General features: G+C 39.0%; 1 protein-coding gene across 2 annotated transcripts in view; it reads right to left on the bottom strand.

The window, feature by feature from the left end:
- The window catches only part of TBPL1 (TATA-box binding protein like 1), a 27159-nt gene extending 8088 nt beyond the window's left edge, over positions 1–19071 (bottom strand). The window contains exon 1 of one of the 2 annotated variants that reach the window (XM_036415080.2): positions 18755–19071. In XM_036415080.2, coding sequence (XP_036270973.1) covers positions 18755–18876 — 122 coding nt within the window. In that variant the 5' untranslated portion in view covers positions 18877–19071. The remainder of the gene's footprint in view (positions 1–18754) is intronic. The other variant, XM_036415081.2, reaches the window with a different exon arrangement.

Raw genomic sequence — 19071 nt, 5'->3', positions numbered from 1 at the left:
TGCTAGGGCTATAAAAAGTCTAACCTATTTTTCACTTATTTCAAGTAAATGATTTAATTAAGTTTAAAGAAGCAGAAATATTATTAATAACATTTATAAACAAATGTTTCTTATTTACCAGTCATTCATTTATTTTCACCTACTGAACACCTAGATATTGAGGATACTGGAGAAAAAAACAGTGAATGAGGCCAAGCCTTTTGTCCTCAAGGAGTTCACAGATGAGTGTGCGTGCGTGCGTGCGTGTGTGTGCGCGCGAGTGCGTATGGTTTGTAGGAAGGCACTCTAACAAGTAGCACAATATCATTTTTATTGAGATCACAACTTCCAAAATACTTATCACTTTAAAACTACTGACAGGAGCATTGCCATAAACAAACAAAATGAGCCCTAGCTTGTACTATGCGAAAGACCCATATTCCAGCTAAAAAAAATTTCTTTGGATTTCCATATCTTATATAAATAAGTAATGATTACTCACCTAATTTACAAAGAGAAAATCAGAAAGCGGCAACAGACTTAAATTATGTGACTAAATCAATGAAGATGCCAAGTGTCCAAATAAAGAAAATTCAATACTGTTTTCCTGCCTTCCACTATACTAGAACCCAGCAACAAGCCAGACCAAGACTTTGGCACCTCCACACGATCAGACTGCATCCAATTCTGCATGTCAATTGTTCCTCAACTTCATTGTATTTTCTCACACTTATGTTCCCTACATTCTGCTTATTTTCTCACTTTTCTGTTCTTTGTGTGTGTTTAAGCAAACTCAAATGATTTTTATGTTTAAAGTGTGGGGTAGGGGTGGCAGTGACCCTTATTAATAGGTATATAGGTAGATTAATAAGCAGAGGACAGAGGCAGTTATCAATACTGATCTTAAGCAGCAGGCTCAATGTCTGAATAATCAATTACTAGCTATGAGAACGTGGGCAAGTTATGTGCCTTGGTTTTCTCAGATGTGACATGTAACAAGGATGGTGCCCATGAGATAGTATTGGGGGATTACATAAAATGTATGAAAAGTACTTAGCACATATATTTTGGAAATAATAACATAAAACCAAAAGTGATTATGGATAAAATTAGTTCAAATCAACTGGCAGAACAGAAGTTTCTTAGCATCACTTCCCATGATTACATTGTAACTGTGAGGTACAAGCTCCAAGCTGCTCATCCCATCATCCACTGCATCCTTCCTTCACAAGGGACAGAACCCAGCTGTGCAGCCACACACATTGTGGAAGAAATAAAATACTACACATTCCTGGCTCCCAGGTAACAGGTACAGCCAAAAGGTCACATAACTCTGTGACTCTGTCAATAAAATATAAAATGAAATAGTTTTGTGTCTTTTGGAAAGCGTGCTTAAAGGGACTGATCTAAGCTAGAAAGAAAACTCTTTGCCTTTCTGCCCGTCTTCATACTTGTGGCCTGGAATCTGGATGTGAGAGGGGGAGCTCAAGGGGTCATCTGAGATCATGAAGCTCTGGGTAATAAAATTCCTTATTTTCCTTGTACTTCTGAATTCCAGATGTCATGAATATGAGAGAAAATCTATTTCTATTAAGACCCTCATACTGGATTTCTGATGTATGCAGCCAAACCCAATCCTAATCGACACACATCCCATGAGAATAAGCTACAAAAAAAACATTATTTAAGGAGAAGCCGGGACCGGTTTGGCTCAATGGATAGAGTGTCGGCTTGGGGACTGAAGGGCCCCGGGTTTGATTCCAGTCAAGGGCATGTACCTTGGTTGCGGGCATATCCCCAGTAGGGGGTGTGCAAGAGGCAACTGATCAATGACTCTCTCTCATTGATGTTTCTAACTCTCTATCTCTCTCCCTTCCACTCTGTACAAAAATCAATAAAATATATTTTAAAAAAATAAAATAAAAGTAGCAGATACTGTGATTTAAAAAAAAAAAGGAGAAATTACATATAAATAAACTATGTCAAATTTACTGCTTCACACAGATTTTTTTTTTTTTTACATTAAACAGGCTAAAACAAATTCACTTAAGATGTACTTCTCTGAGTATTAAATTAGTAAACTGAGGAGAAAATTAAAGGACAATATGTAGGGTAAAAATAAGTCAAGATAGAAAGAGTAAAGCAAACCTTTGTGAATGCAAAGAAGTCTTGAACTTCAAAAAAGATGATTATTTTTATACTGCAGCAACTTAAATTCTAAAGATGAGGTCACACACATAGTTCATCCTAAGTATGTACTTAGATGTTTAAACAGTCAAAATGTTAAGAATTATTGTATTCATAGAGTTGGCATCTAAATGATTTTAAAACCTTTTTCTTCTCTTGTTTTGTAGTCTAGATTTATCTTTTTAAAAACAACAAATATTTATTAGATTTACTATAAAAAATAAAGTTAATTCCATTTTTATTTAAATATAGTTATCAGTTATTTTTCCAGTGCCCACTATCTAAAATGAAGACATGGCTTAATTGGGTGTTTTCTCCTGTTTCTGAAGTAAATACCTAGTATGAGTTCAAATATATCCTTCTAATAAGAAGAAAAGTTCAAAACTGCAGCTGTCCTAACTTCAGAAAATGTTATATTTCTAGCTTACATTAAATGCACTTTAGAGTTGAAGCAACTTTTTCTTCAATCTATGATTTTACAGACAATAATGCACTGTTCTTTAGGTCCTATGACTTTCTAGTGATATTGAAAAACATTCCTTCAGCACCTGAAACCTTAAGCAACACCTGGAAAACACTGCCACCTCCTGGCTTTTATGACAAATTGCACTTAAGACTAATACATTTTAAATTCCACACCAGCAAAGATACTTCTGAAAGGCCATAATAAACATCATGATAAAAACAAAACAAAAATTACTCTAAGATATAACTAAAAGCAAAACGAATAACCCTAAAGAAACTTAAGTATGTAATATACAAAAAAGTGATTCTAGCTACTTTAAGTGTATTCAAGTTGCCTATGAAGGTATTGAGAGAGGGGCCTAAAAGGTTTAACCACAAAATTGCTATCCATGATTTAAGAAATGGCAGAGGGAAGGCTGGCTACAGACTAATTTGCAAACACAACAAGAACACACTTGTTCCCCTAGGGATCATTCTTTTCTAAAAGTAAGACATGGCATTTAAAACCAACTCTTCTTTGTAAAGCTCCCAAAATAGCAGACTAGAAAACAGTTTGTATGGTGATTCCAATCAATTACTATACCTGACAGTATCCCAACACATGCCTGTGACCAAGATGGAAAAATGAAACATTTTGCCTTTGAGAAAAAGGGTGTTCTTTTGCACCTGTTTAACAGTACAGCATATATCTTACTTTTCTGGAAATTGGTAATAATATCACTGTACTCTCCCAGTGTGCTTCTAAGACTTCAATTTAATTACCTATGCCAAGCACATAGTGCACACACTCCGTTTATTAAATGGCAGCTATTACTGTTTGATAGATTCACATAGCTAAATGTTGTAACCAAATAGTATTTAATGAATTGGAACAAAATTTGAGAACAATCACATTACCAGACAGAAAAAAACTGAGGTCTTAATAGGTCAGATAGGAGTCAGCAAACTATAGCCAAAGGGCTAGGGCTTGTTCTATAAAAAAGGTTTTATTGAAACAACCAGGCTCGTGTTGTTACATAATGACTATGGCACCTTTGAGCAGTTCTTACTAAGTCCAAATGACCTACAAATCTAAAACAGTTACAATCTGGTCTTTTAAGAAGGTAAGGGTAAAAAAGGAGAGAGGAGGGGAGGGGAGAGGAGGAGAAGAGTGGGGGAGGGAGGTAAGGGTAGATAATTTACCAACAGGAAGGGTATAGAATGAGTCTTCTATTAGGTGGGAGATGAGACTAAATGGTTTCTAATATTCCATCTAATTCGAAAGTTCCCAATTATAACAGCTTAGATGGAGACACAGACAAAATTTAGAAATTATATACTAACTTTTAATTTTAATTCTGGAGCTATTATGTTAGTTTAGTTAAATCAATATCCCACTTACCTTCAACATGCATTTGTGTTCAAAGGGACAGTAAAGGAAGGAAGTTAGATGCACTAGGGCAGTAGTTGGCAAACTCATTAGTCAACGGAGCGGCAAACCGTGGCTCGCAAGCTGCATGTGACTCACGAGCCACAGTTTGCCGACAACTGTATTAAGGGGTGACAGCAGACAGTGAACAATATTGCAAAACCTTTCACTTGTTTGGCAGGATAACATTCTGTCATGAGGACATGTTTTCATGCATGACTCAAGAGCTTATACTTCAGAAACCAGTCCTTGGGGTTAGCATTTTTATTTTCTAACCACATGAAAAAAGTCAATAATAATATGCTTGGTCACAAAAATCCTTGTATTTACCAAGGAAAGGATGATATATTATACCAACATCTATATATATAAAAGGCTAATATGCCAAGTGTCCTCATGTGAGTTCGATCACTATGACATGCGCTGACCACCGCAGAAAGAAGAAAGGCCCTGGCTGGCAGCCAGAAGGCCCCAATCAGCCCTGATCACCTGCCAGGCCTAGGGAACCTACCAATGCACAAATTTTGTAACAAGACCTCTAATATAAAACATTTAACAAATTCTATATACTAAAGAGATAATATGTAAATTAACTCTCACACCCTCACAAGATGGCTGCCTTCAACCAGGCCATCAGGAGGGTTAGCGAGGGGCAAACAAACGACTGAACAGTGGGCTGCATGGGGTAACCAGGCCAGCAGGCTGCATGGGGCGACCAGGCTGGTGAGTGGGCTGTGAGTGGTGACCATGCCAGTGAGGGGGCGGGGGCAGGTAAGGTTAGGAGCAACTAGGCTGGCGGGGGGAGAGGGGTGTTAGAGGCGATCATGCCAGCACACAGAGGCAGTGAAGGGTAATCAGGCCAGCATGGGGGGCAGTTATGGGCGACCAGGCAGGTGAGCAATTAGGAGCCAGTGGTTCAGGATTCTGAGAGGGATGTCCCAGATTGGAGAGGCTGCAGGCTGGGCTGAGGACCCCCCCCCCCCCCGCTCCCATGCACGAATTTTGTGTACTGGACCTCTAGTGCTTAAATAAGAGCAAAGGTATTTGATGTACAAAATCTTTATCACGTTATGATAAACAGAAAGTTAAACTATGTTCACTACATGTCTCCAACTACTGTATCTCTGACTCACTCTTAATACCAGTTCTGAAGACTGGTAAGCATGTGAATAACTGGCATCAAAACAAAGTGTTACACTTTTAAAAAAATCTATATTAAGAAAACTACAAAAAATGTTAATGGAAGTTAATTAACAATAATAACTCTGAGGGTTGCCAGCAATAATCTATTTTTAAAAATAGTAAAGAGCAGTATATTTTATGCTTCAGTTGATAAAAATATTTGTAACGGTACCTAAAAGGGGGTGAAGAAAATGTAAATGATACTGACTTTTCTGAATGGATGTTAAGGAAAGAGAAGTCAGTGGTTTACATTCTCATGAAGTTCCAATTAAAGGAAAATGAAAATTTGGTAAGTTAAATTAAACTTAATATTTAATTTAAACCTATATTCATCTCATATTGATGTTTAAATAGCAGCCTTCTTAAAATTTCAGGCCAACCAGCATGGCTCAGTACAGCATCAACCTTTGAACCAGCAGTCATGGTTTGATTCCCAGTCCTGACACATGCCTAAATTGCAGGCTAGATCCCTGGTAGGGGATGTGCCAGAGGCAACCAATCAATGATTTCACTCTCATTACTGATGTTTTTATCTCTCCCTCCCTCTCTCTTCCTCTCTGAAATCAATAAACATATATTCTTTTTAAAAAGAATTCCACTACTTCAGAATGTATTATACTACAGTGTATGCCTAGTGGAATAAAACTTGGATGCTGAAGATGTGGACCCTGATGGAAGGTACATGTCAACTGTAAACTATTTCTATCCTCTCTTGTATAAATGCAAACCCCACTTCCTCACAAAATTGTCTTAACAGAATAACAAGCACCTCACAAATTAAAAATGCTCTATTAAAACAATGTCATATTAGTCAGTGCTAACATTAATATTAATCTGAAGCAATGTCTAGTTAGAGATAACAAGAAATATATTTTACTGAATATAACCTAAAATTTGGGGATTCAAATATCAAGCATATTGAGTCCTTATGTAAAAGCAAAATTTGGACAGATTTAGTATTTCAAATTAATGTCTTGATGTATGGCTTTTAAAGAAGATAGCATATCATTTTCTGGTTACATAAGAAATACTGAAAGAAAAAAAGTCACCCATCATTCTACCACAATGATAATTACTAATATTTTTCTATGCTTATATTGACACGTTTTGAGGCTGCTAAATCTACATATTTATCTGTGCATATTAATAAGATTGGGTTCATATTATATGCTGTCATATCTAGTCGACAAAGGACTTTGTAAAAACCTTTGACAACCTGAGCTATAAAAATCAGCAATATTAAATTGATTAATTTTCTTTGAATGCGAAAGAGGTTTAATTTTTCAAATATTACTAACTACTATTTATTATGTTAACTATCTCATATCCTTTGTTCATTTTCCTTCTGAGGTTTCTTACTGATTTATAAAGGCTCTTCCATGTGAAGAAATATTTGTATTCTGCCTGCTTATACTATTCTTTTGTTAAAAATGATCTATCCCCAGTTGTACACCTGGCTAACTCCCACTTGTTCTGTAGCTCAGCATCACTTTTACCCAATCCATTCTGTAACAATGAACCGGAAATCTAAGCATTCTTAGAGCGCTAGGGGATAGGGTCCAGCAGTAAACAAGATCTGGCAAAAGGTATAGCAGATGTTCTCAGCTCTGGGGTGAGTTAAAAATATAAACTGTTCGACCCTGAAGGAGGGCCAGCATGGCTAGAGTAGGAAGAGTGAATGAGAAATTGGCATAAGATCAGCCTGGAAATGCAGGGAGGAATCAAATCATAAGTTCTAGACCATGTTAAAACTTTTCATATTTATCCCAAGAGCACGGTAAATGAAAAGCAAAGCAAAAGATGACAATGTTTTTAAAAACTATCAGTGCTGCTTTTGTAACAGGAGAATGAGCTAGTAGATAAGAATGGCCAGAAAACTCAGTCAGGGTCTACAGTACAGCAGTCCCAGGAGAGATGACTAGTAGGCTGATGACAGGGTGAAGGAAAATGGAAAGAAGCAGAGAGAAGAGAGACATTTTCTGGAGACAGAGTGAACAGAGCTTTGAGATTGACTCAAGGAAGAGGAAGCATGACTCTAGGTTTGTGGCCCGAGATACTATTGGCTAGAACAGAAACACTGGAGGAGAGCAGGTTTGCAGGGGAGATGGCAAATGAAGGAGGGGTATGGATTCTGTTTTAGAACTGAGGAACCAAAGGAAATTGTGAGTCATACAAGAGGAGAGACAGAAAAATCAGATAAGAGTTCATTGCTCAGGATAAGTCTATGTCTAGAATGGAGGTGAAAATTTGGAAACCCCAGTATAGAAGGTAATTAAAACCACGATGGGTAAAATAAGAAATAAAAGGGACTAAGATATCTGATCCCCAAGATTATGGCAGAGTATCCCTACTTGGAGTCCATTACCATGTTGCTATGCATACCGCTATCACTGTATTTTCCCACAATCTAGTGAATGTTTCTATTTATATATGTTTCCTTGGTTGACAATCTTCCCAGATGTATGATCAAATCTTATTTCTGTACACTAGCCTTGGCATAGTTCCCAAGGCACTAAACACATTCAATATAATGTATGTAAGAGCTTAACCGTTAGTTTGAGATTATTAAGCAGCAGTATCTATACACACACACACACACACACACACACACACACACACACACATTTAAGAGCTCAGATTCTGGGGCAGATTATTTGAGTTAAATCTAGACTCTACCATGTTACCATCAGTCTTATGACCTTGGGTAAGTTACTTAATGCCTCTGTGCCTCAATGTCCTCACCAGCAAAATAAGGCAAAAAAAACATTATCCGTGTTGTAAACACTGAAATGTCAAAGCCTATAGCATAGTACCTGCACATGGTAACATGCATTCAAATTTAACTATTCTCATTGTTACTATTATTATTCTCCTTCCTTCATTCTTCCATGGTTAGATAAATGTTTAAAAATAAAAAGGAGCCCTAGCTGGTTTGGCTTAGTGGATAGAGCATTGGCCTGGGACTGAAGCATTCCAGATTCGATTCTGGTCAAGGGCACATGCCCATGTTGCAGGCTGGATTCCCAGTAGGAGGCATGCAGAAGGTAGCCGATCAATTGATTCTCTCTCAACATTGATGTTTTTTTCCTCTCTCCCCCTCGCCCTTCCTCTCTGAAATCAACTAAAAAAAAAAAAAAATGTGTGAATGCAAGGCTCAAACTTGAACTGCTGATAGCTCATCAAAAGCTTAATCAAGAGAAAGCACTACAACGTGAAAAAATAACAGTGAAATTTCCTATTTTTACAGTTTCCTTTCAATTGCTTTTATAGGTTTACTTTTCATATAAAATGCCTGTATAAATTTAGACAACGTGTTAGAGGTCTATGCCATTTATGACTGCCATGTTAAGAAAAGGAAGGTAAGCCTGTCTGGTGTGGCTTAGTGGTTGAACAGCGACTATGAACCAAGAAGTCACTGGTTCAATTCCCCATCAGGGAACATGCCCCAGCTGTGGGCTCGATCTGCAGTGAGGGGGGAGGGTGCAGGAAGCTGTCAATCAATGTTTCTATCTCTCTATCCCTCTTCCTTTCTCTTTCTCTATATCAGTGAAAAATATTTTATAAAAGAAAGGAATTTAAGATTATGAAATCAGCTCCTTGTATAAAGTTCAAGAGTTCAACCTATTCTAGTTAAGTTTTTACTATTTGGTAAAAAATGCAACATAAATAAAAGCAAACAGGATTACAGAATAAATACACTTTCCATATATAAGCACAATTAAGAATTTCTGGTTTTACACAGAACTGGTCAGATTTTCAAATGATAAAAATGGAGAACTTGGCTAAACATCAAAAGAAAGCCATAAATTTTTTTATGCTGGAAACTAAGTTCTATGAGAAAGACTAAAGGACAATGACTTAAAAGTAGCACAATAGTAAACTGAGCAATTAAATAATAACACACAACTAAAAGAACACATAACAAGAGAGATAAGGAAGTATTCTGATTTGAACATTGGTTCTTAACAAGAAGTTGAAATAAAAACTATGAAGAAGCTCAACCCCTAAAGCATTATTTAACTAAGGTTTGTAGGGCCCTGATTTTTAAAAAATTTCCAAGTTGTTTCTAATGGGCACTTGGTTAAGAACCACTGGGCTGAAACACCATACCACAACAAGTCAAAATAACAGAATTTTCCTTTCAATCTGCCTTTGGCCTCTGCATGACAAAAAACGTTACCAATGAATGGCTGTTGGCTTAATTCAGTCACAGTTGAAACTCCTTCCTACTTGACCTCTCCAGGGCATAACTGGGAACCCCTCATTCTCAAAATTCTCCCTCTGACAACACCCCACCCTTGGCTTGGCTTCAGAGGCACCTTTCATCTTAAATTCTCCTCCTAGCTCAAATACTTTACCATCTACTCCTTAAATTGGAAGTTCTTAATTAACCAAATTTCATTTCAGGCCTGAAAGCTCAACCATAGGTTCCAGGGCGAGAAACCCCTGAAATTATATATGTACACAAAATCGGAATGTGGCACCTGAGGAGGCCATTGTTTTCTTCATATTCTCAAGTGAGTTAAGACCCCTGAGGTTTAAGATCACTAGATACCAGTAAATTCTTTTCTTCATTCAACTTTCAGGCTTCAATTGCTATACATGAGTTTATGGCTCCTACTATCTTTTTATTTATTTATTTATTTATTTATTTATTTATTTATTTATTATTTATTACTTGCTTTGTTATAAATTCAGTGAGCTTCACGTTTCCAAATATACCTTTGTAACCTTTTCTACTTTCAGTACACTTAAGCAGTTTGAAGTTACCAATCCTCTTGCAATAGCAGACCCTATTCTGAGTGTATATCTGCCTAGGATGCCCTTCTCCACTCCTTCAATTAAATTACTACTCATAATTGCATTCATTTAGAATACAACTAATGTGGCTGGACACTGGGAAAAAGCTCAGAACAAAATAGTCAATAAGGAACACCCATGGAAGTTGTATTCCAGTGGAAGAAACAGACAACAAACAGAGAAGTAATTAAAATAGAGAAAGTGACCTAAGGAAGTAGATGTCACAAGAGGAACTTCAGGAGAATGATCCTGGAAGGCCTCTGAACTTCCTCAAAGATGAGAAATTCTTCTTACAGTTAGATCTTGAAGGATAAAGAGCCAGGCAATATGAAAAACTGAGAGAAAAGACCCCCAAAATAGAGGGCACAGCAAATGCAAAGATACTGTTATAACTGTCTCATGATCCTTGAAGAGAACTGTTTAATATAAACGTGTTTCTTTAAGATTTGTTTTAACAAGGGGCACTTGGTCATCAACTCAATAGTTATGAATTAAATGAATATTTGAAGAGCAATTAAAAGAAAGAATCGTTGGGGTGGGGAAACAGTGGGAATAAAGACATTTTTCACTATAATAATAATCTCCATAGGCCCAAACCACTCAAGCTCTCCAACAGTACCCTATTATTTCCTTAATAGAGGCCTGATGTGTGACATCCATGCAAGAGTAGGCCTTCCTTCCCCTGGCTGCCTACACCAGCTTCCCTCTGGCACCCGGGACCGGGGCTTCCCTCACAGCCCTGGCTTCGTCCAGAAGGCTGTATGGAAGGACGTCTGGCTGTCTAGTCTAATTACCAAATCACACTTTTAATATTATAGATTTCACTTTCTGGTATGTTTTGCTTAGCACATTTATAATTGGCTTTAGTTTTGACCCCCAAATCCTGAAGAGCAACTGTGTTTTGGGAGCTTTGACAGATACAGAAATATAATACATTTCTAATGTAAGGAAAGAATTTAATTAAAACACACACATATAGACCCTCAGCACTTCTGATACATATTTCTTTTTCCCTCCTCTAAGAGTTTGCTCTCCATTTCTCCCCAAGGGTCCTAACTCACCCATAAGCTAAGTTCATTCCATGATAGCTGGTTATAGACTGGCTACCTCTCTGTTCCTTTCAGCACAGCTACCCTCCTATTAAACAGGGTTTGATAAAACTCTTACTCATCTTTTTACAAAGTGAGGTGAGAATACAATGCAAGATAAATGAAGAATATAAGACATTTGAAACTCTTCCAACAGGCCCAAAACAAAAAGCCTAGAAAGAGTAAATTAAAAGACAGATATTCTTAATGCACGTACAAATTAACAATTATCCAAGTAATTTTACTCTACATATTGAAGCAGAATTTTCAAGATTACTGGCTAGCCAAAGGTTTTCTCTGCCAAATTGACCTAAAGATTTATAATAGCAATATGCTGCTGAGAAAATGATAAAACCATTAATACAGCTTTTTGTCAGTTGTGAAGTGTTAAGATATGTCACATCACTTACCTCAGGCTCCCCCTATCACCACCACCAAAAAAGAGTAGAGAACTGAGCTAAAAAATCTAGTGTGCCTTTGAGATTAGCATATAAAACTTGTGTTGAGGAAGGCTTAATGAATTGGGTCTGTCTTCAACATGGCTGTGTTTCCTACAACCACCTAACCTGCCCCCAGTGGAGATGCTGGGATGTGGTAAACCCATGAACAATGATGGATGCTCATTCCAACTCCACTAGATTGCACCTGCACACAAGAAACTGGAGATACCCAAGAAACATGCTGTAGCCATGAGCAGGTCAGAAAAAAAGACTTTGTGGTTAACAAAATTATCCGGTAATCTGTAAAGAATTAGTCAGTTTTTGGTCCACAAGTTTCAGGTTCACCACGAATCTTAGCTGAGGTGCAGAATTGACTATAGTAAAAAACGAAATACCCGTCTTCATATTTGCTCTTTTAGGTTACATAGTGGTTTTATTAGCTTTATATCTAAAGGATAGCAACACCTGTCCCTGAAACAGTGTGGTGAAAAGGACACCAGGGAAACATTAACAATGTGTTAGATCCTTATCTCAAAACAGAAGGCTTTATTATGGACAATAGTATTGACACCTTGGAGATGTGTTTTCCTAAAAAACCCTAATGGAGAGAAAGAGAGAGAGAGAGAGAGAGAGAGAGAGAGAGAGAGAGAGAGAGAGAGAGAGAGAGAGAGAGAGAGAGAGGAGAGAGAGAGGAGAGAGAGGGAGGGAAGAGAGAGGAGAGAGAGAGAGGAGAGAGGAGAGAGAGGAGAGAGAGGAGAGAGAGAGGGAGCGATGAGAGAAGAGAGAGGAGGAGATAAGAAGGACGGGAAGAAGAGTGAGGAGAAGAGAGAGAGAGAGAGTGTGTGTGTGTGTGTGTGTGTGTGTGTGTGTGTGAAATAGCCATAATCATTTCCTGGCTTATCTGTATTTTTTAGATCCAGAATCTATGATGGCTATGGGAATAATATTAATAATATCACATCAATACTAAATCTATTCTGGCCAATGCAGTTATTACTCTAATAAATCAACAGTATCAATGTAGACATTACTCTCTTTAAACAGAAAAGCAAATCCACACTCTAAATACAAGCATATTTGTCAATCTACTTTCGGGAGGGGTATAAAGACCAACTAAAACCAATAAAAACAGTACAATATGGGAGAAATTATAAAACTTTACCCCTGTACATTTAAAGCAAAATATTCTTTTAATAACATATTTTATATACATTTCTAAAACACATATTTTATACAGACATTATTTTAACTAAAAACCAAGACCTGGATAGAAGCCAAAATAAAAGAGTTTGCAATTCATTGTATTTTAGCATAATTATTCATTTTCTAGTCAGCAGTTTCAAATGTACAAACTAAAACTAAACTAAAATATTTGGACTTAACTGTTAACCATTTCAATAGCAGCCTAAAAAAGCTATAATCATCAAGTTATTCCCCTGGCTAGGTAGCTGAGCATTTGGTGTCAGTCTTACCATAAACAAGTATAATTTTGCAATTTCATGCAGTCATTCTCCAGCCACTTGAATTATTGGAGCCTGGAGCAGTGTCAGCTCCTGCTAAAGTTACAAGGTAGCCACTATCTAGAACCTTTATAATGACACAGAAAACTCAAGTTAAATGGCTTGACAATGATACCAAGTTTCAAGTTTACCATCATTTAAGATTATACAAGTAAAAAATAGTGTCTTCTAAAGAAAGACTAATTCTGCTAAATGAAACCATTGGGAGTCTATTGCTTTTATTCAGAGGTACCATACAACTAAATAAGCAGTCAAGTCCACAGGGAAATAGCATTTCAATAGCTTCAACACAGTGCCAGACCAGGCTTTGTTGGCCTTCCTTTTCTAAGAAACAGAGATGTCTCTTTTTACTTAGTCCATCTGCCATAAGTGATAACCAGATGCCTGTGTGACAATTCAAAAATTAAAGCAAGTGCTTCCCCCTCCCCTACCAAAGTCTAAGAGTAGAGATGAGTCGAGCAGTCAGTGCTCACAAAGAATTTCAATGCTTTCATAGAAAGCCTCTAAATCAAAGAAACAAAGCATTCAAGCGATCTAATGGTTCACCTTTAATGTACTACCGAGTACCAGGGCTTCTAGGACCAGCGGATACTTTTCCACCTCACTACGATGAGCACTGTTCCCAGCATTACACTTGGTAACTTGCTCGAGGCCATGGTAAGCAGCACTGCCACCATCCTGGATACAAGCAGGCTGTATTCGGAGGCCATACTCTAAAACTCCACACCAATTCTAAGAAAGCATAGCTAACTTTTATCAAAACTGTTCTGTCTCAATGAAAATAGTTGTAATTTATCAGAAAGAGAAAGAGTAACACCATTTAATTAATAAAATAACATTTTACATCTTTTTAAAAGTTGTGAGTTAAAAAACAAAAGCATACCATGGACCGATGTCTATAGACAGATGTTTATGGTGCTAAACACAAAGTACTAAAGCCACCCATCCATACATGTCCCAAGAAATCTCTGTCCTTAACACACAATGGGATTTTCAGTATTCTCTCTTGACGGATAAATATTGTATGGTCCAAGTCACCAGGCAAACTTTTGTGCTGCATTTTGGAGGGTGAAATTCAAAAATCTCATTATTGACTCCTACATGAATTCTGATTTGAACCATCCCGGAGTTCACTTCTGTGTGTGTTTTCTTGAACATACTACGGGATGCCCAGAAGTCTGCTTCCAGTATAAAACGAGCCATTGAAGCAAATTCTGTATTTTATCACCCTTTAGTCAAAAGATAAAACCAGATGTATACAATTTCTAATATGACCCGATTCCTTTAGAATAATGACATAATTCTGGAATGTTGCTTTTCCACAGTCACACACACACACACACACACACACACACACACAATCTCTCTTCTAAATAAAAGGTTGATTGTTACTAAGTGGCCTGAAAGACATCAGATATGTATATAATTTCACCCTTTTGAAATTTCTCAAACTGGGAGTCTTGTGACAAGAATACTGTATCTACTCAAGGCAATGAACCATTATTATTACTACTGCTATTGTTATTTATTTAGTTATTTATTTTGTGAGAGAGAGAGAAATATCAATGTGAGAGAGAAACATCGGTTGATCAGCTGCCTCCCTCAACCATCCCAACCAGGGATGGAACCTGTAACCTGGGTATGTGGCCTGACCAGGAATCAAACCTGCCACCTTTTGGTTTTACGGGACTATGCTCCAACTAACTGAGCCACACTGGCCAGGGCAGTAAGCCATTATTTCTATTGTTTGAATTGGTTAGAAAAACAAAAACTCTAACCATGTTCAAGAAATGTTTGCTGCTTATAACTAGCAGCTAGTATAAAAAGTTGACCTTTTAAGGATCAAGAATTAGACTACTAATTAGATGCCTAAAAGTTGCCCTCATTCACTAGATTAACTCCCTGAAGTAAAATAGAAATATATCCTTCTATTAACATTAATCTTCAAAATACACACACACACACACACACACACACACACACACACGCATGAATATGCAACATGATGACAAAAGATAAAACCAGATGTATACAATTTCTAATATGACCCGATTCCTTTAGAATAATGACATAATTCTGGAATGTTGCTTTTCCACAGTCACACACTCAGGAAATTTCTAATTTAGCAGGTATGGATGAAATCCTGACACCAGTAACTATAGCTTCAAGCAGTATGTAATAAAGGATTTAAAATTCAAAAATTTTGTCTGTCATATTTTGGTGTCCATGCACGTCATTTCTCTGCTATCTACAAGTGCAAAAAAAGGCACAAGAAGAGAAACACTTTTCATCCATCTTTGCACACCTGATGTGACATCAGGTTTATAAAAGGTGCAAAAAGTATGGGTATAAATTACAGTAAATTTTTATTTATTATTTCAAAAATCATAATATAGCTAAATTTTCAAAACACTAGAGGTTTTAGCTCAGAGACACTATGGGAACATTCTACTATAAATTATTCTAAAATCAATTTAAACTTTAGTTTTCATAGCACTAATTTCTTCACATGGTCTATGATGCAACAGAATGAAATGAATCACCAGGTTATTACGGGCCTACTTCTCCTAAAACAGCACTGATACCCACTCAACTGTATTATACAATATTTGCTGATTTTAAAATGTGCCACATCCATAAGAAATAACACTCTCCAAAAATATTCAGCTATGTGTCTTATATGTATTTCTTCTGCTTTATAACAAATTCTATATATGTATGCATCCACAAAAATTTTCCACATGAAGAAAAATTTTGGGGAATCACCTCAATTGTCCCCCTAATCTGGCAAAAAGTAATTTTGGTCTAACATTCAGATGCATAATAATGAGAAAAGATTGATGTTAAATGTTTTTTAGACTAAGAATTAGGAAAATCTATGGTTCAATAAATAACCAAAAATAGTCTTTTATCTTTAAAAAAAAAAAAGTGACCATGTCTACAATCACAGTATTACTTCTGAACTTCTAAAACACCTTCTATTCTAAAAATTTAAATATTTTTCATGGCTTATCTCCATACAGTATTTTGATTCTCAGCATAAGGCTCTTACCTGTTGTACTACACAACCAACACCTATTCAGAATGAATACAGAACATCTGACATATCTACTCCAGTTCTCCAAATAAAGGGGAGGGGCACAGAAGGAATATGCAATACACGAAGTGCCATTAATGAAAAGGATATACAGCCGAAACCGGTTTGGCTCAATGGATAGAGCGTCGGCTTGGGGATTGAAAGGTCCCGGGTTCGATTCCGGTCAAGGGCATGTACCTTGGTTGCGGGCATATCCCCAGTAGGGGGTTTGCAAGAGGCAGCTGATCGATGACTCTCATCGACGTTTCTAACTCTCTATCTCTCTCCCTTCTTCTCTGTACAAAATCAATAAAATATATTTAAAAGAAAAGAAAAGAAAAGGATATACAGACCAAGCACATGATGACAACTTCCTAAGAAACAGAAATACTAATACAAATAGCATTTAAAAAATCCTATTTTTTATTAGGACACAAGTAAGGTGAGGAAAAAAGACATCAAATGTTGGAAGGGTTGCAGCAGAACAGGGAAAGCAAAAATTGGATTGTGAATAAAGGTGGAAAGTGGGGCTTGACGCCAATTCAAATATAGAAGGAACAGAGGCAACAGCTAAGAGGTCCAGGTGAACTGAGTGTGATAGCAGCTTTGACACGGAGGACTGAATTCACGGTCTCGTATACACTATGAAAATTCTGGGGCTGCCCATCCAACAGCCTCACGTGTGATCATCTCCCAGCACAGCCTTTACAGAAGAACAGCTACTATATGAAAAGACTAGATAGAGGCCGTGTGCGGGTACAGTCCGAGGCCAGGCCTGCTATCAGGGCCATCGTCCCCAGCTGCCTGCAGCGGCCCTGTCCCCTCCCGCCACGCGCCCCCAGTTCCCCATTGGCCATCAGGTGATGGGAGTCTGCCGGCTGAGGAAAGGAACCAAGAGGTGGTTGGTGAACCGCATAGTGACTGGTCCAGCGGTGGTCAATTTGCATATTACCCTTTTATTATATAGATTATGCAACAATCCATTCATTAACCTAAAGATGACAATATCATGTTTTTCTTCTTAAAATGCAATTTTAAATTTCCCAGTGTTTTGTACTTCCCATCTTTGTTAAAGGAAACTGCCCACCACTTTCCACAGGAAAATCCTTTAGCAAGAGACATTGAACTTCTATTACACGAAAAAGCCCGAGTATTCCGGCATCAAATTCAGGAACACACAGTAAGTAGATCATTACAGTTTCTGGGGCTCATTTCGAGGGCAGAGTGTACAAAAAGAGAGGGCTGGACATAAGGATGATACCTTTTTGTTTAAGAAGTCAGGCTTAGCAAAACAGAAGCTGTGCTTCGGTGACCTATCAGTTTTATTCTCATCCTTAATCTTCAGTGTATGTACAGAGCTTTGTTCCCATTGAACACAAAAACGATATTATTGTGGTACGTATATGTGGCCTTTTCAGTATGCCATAGGAAAAATCTCATTCACTGACCTAGTATAGTTTTGGAAAATATAAAACCTTTAGTTAGTGATGGTAAGGCTTAAAGAGGCAGCATAGACCTGGACGTACCAGGATTGCACTGGCCAAATGAAACAGTAATTCTTTAAACAAGATAGTGATAATCAAAGCCTCTTCTCAACTGGAATTAACTGACCATCTCCTTAAACTTCCAAAGAAACTGCAGATTTTAGCCGAACCTTCTTAGATATTTCTTTTTTTCAATTCCCCCAGAGAATCTGCCATTGTTACTTCCCACAAAAATCACACCCCAAGCTTGTTTCCTTTTCTTTCCTTGAACCGATGTGAAGGCACACTGTTCCTCACGCTCACACACAAGCCCACGCCGCCTAACTGGCAGAGTCGCTGGGGAACCGCAGGTGACAGATGCAGCCTCGGAGCTCACAGATGTGGCTTGGCTGCAGCCTGCGCCTGGTTGCAATGCACACACTGACACGACCCGCAGAGAGGCACATCGTCTCGGCAGAAGAGAGTTTTAAAAAACCGTCGCTGCCAACTGCATTCACTTTTAGGATCTTCCCGTTATCAAGCGCTTACCCCAACCAACCCTCGTCCTGGCTCAGCCCTACCCACAATTCATTCTCTCTTCCTCCGTTTCTAGATCCTTCTTCACATCTTTTTGATCTTTTTGGCTAATAAAAACAACAACAAAGCGGGTCTCTCGACGCGGATGAGATCTGGGAGCACCCCGGCCGCGGCAGAGGCCACTCAAGTTTTTCTGGGGAACAAACGCACCCCCTGAGCATCTTTGCACGACCCTTCCTTCCCCGGGAGAGGGCTGCACACGGGCAGGCGGGCAGGGAATCTCCGGCTCCCGGCTCTCCTCTCCTCCCAGGGGTGGCGAGCACGAGAAAGAGACACCTCTTTTCTCCTCCGACACCCCGCTGGAAGACGCTCCGCGGCAGCGACGCCCCACCCTCCACCTCGCCGCCCCCAACGAGATCCCCCAAGGTCCGTCCCTGCAGGACTCCCGGAGCCGTTTCCCAACCGGAGCGCCCCTCCTCCGGCGACCCGCCCCCGCACGCCCCGCTCGCAGCCCGGCTCCGGGGCCCCGCACCGCTCGCCGCCCCGCACCCCGCACCCGCACTCGGGCCGCCCGCTCCCTGCCCCCCCGAGGGGCGCCCCCGGGTTTACCGTGGGAAGAGGGGGCGGCGGCAAAGGACGCGGCGGCAGCGCTGATGCCGGTGGCGGCGGACGCGAAGGATAACCTGGAGGACGAGGAGGATGATGATGCGGGCGCGCTCTCCAGTCTCCATGGAACTCCCGCCCCGGCCCGTTGCTAGGAGCCCCCGAGGCACGGGCTCCCTCTTTCGCGCTTTGTTGTTCCGGGTCCGGGGCGGCCGCCGCTTCCCCGCGACAATAAATAGACTAGACGCGGGGGAGCATAGAGACGGCGCTCCGGTGCTAGAGCGTCACCGCTCGGGGCTCCCCCTCCTCCCTGCTTCTCTAGC

This window comes from Pipistrellus kuhlii, unplaced genomic scaffold, assembly GCF_014108245.1.
Source record: "Pipistrellus kuhlii isolate mPipKuh1 unplaced genomic scaffold, mPipKuh1.p scaffold_m20_p_5, whole genome shotgun sequence".
Lineage (NCBI taxonomy): Eukaryota > Metazoa > Chordata > Mammalia > Chiroptera > Vespertilionidae > Pipistrellus > Pipistrellus kuhlii.
The sequence above is the reverse complement of the archived record's forward strand: the minus strand, read 5'-3'. Positions and strand labels throughout refer to the sequence as shown.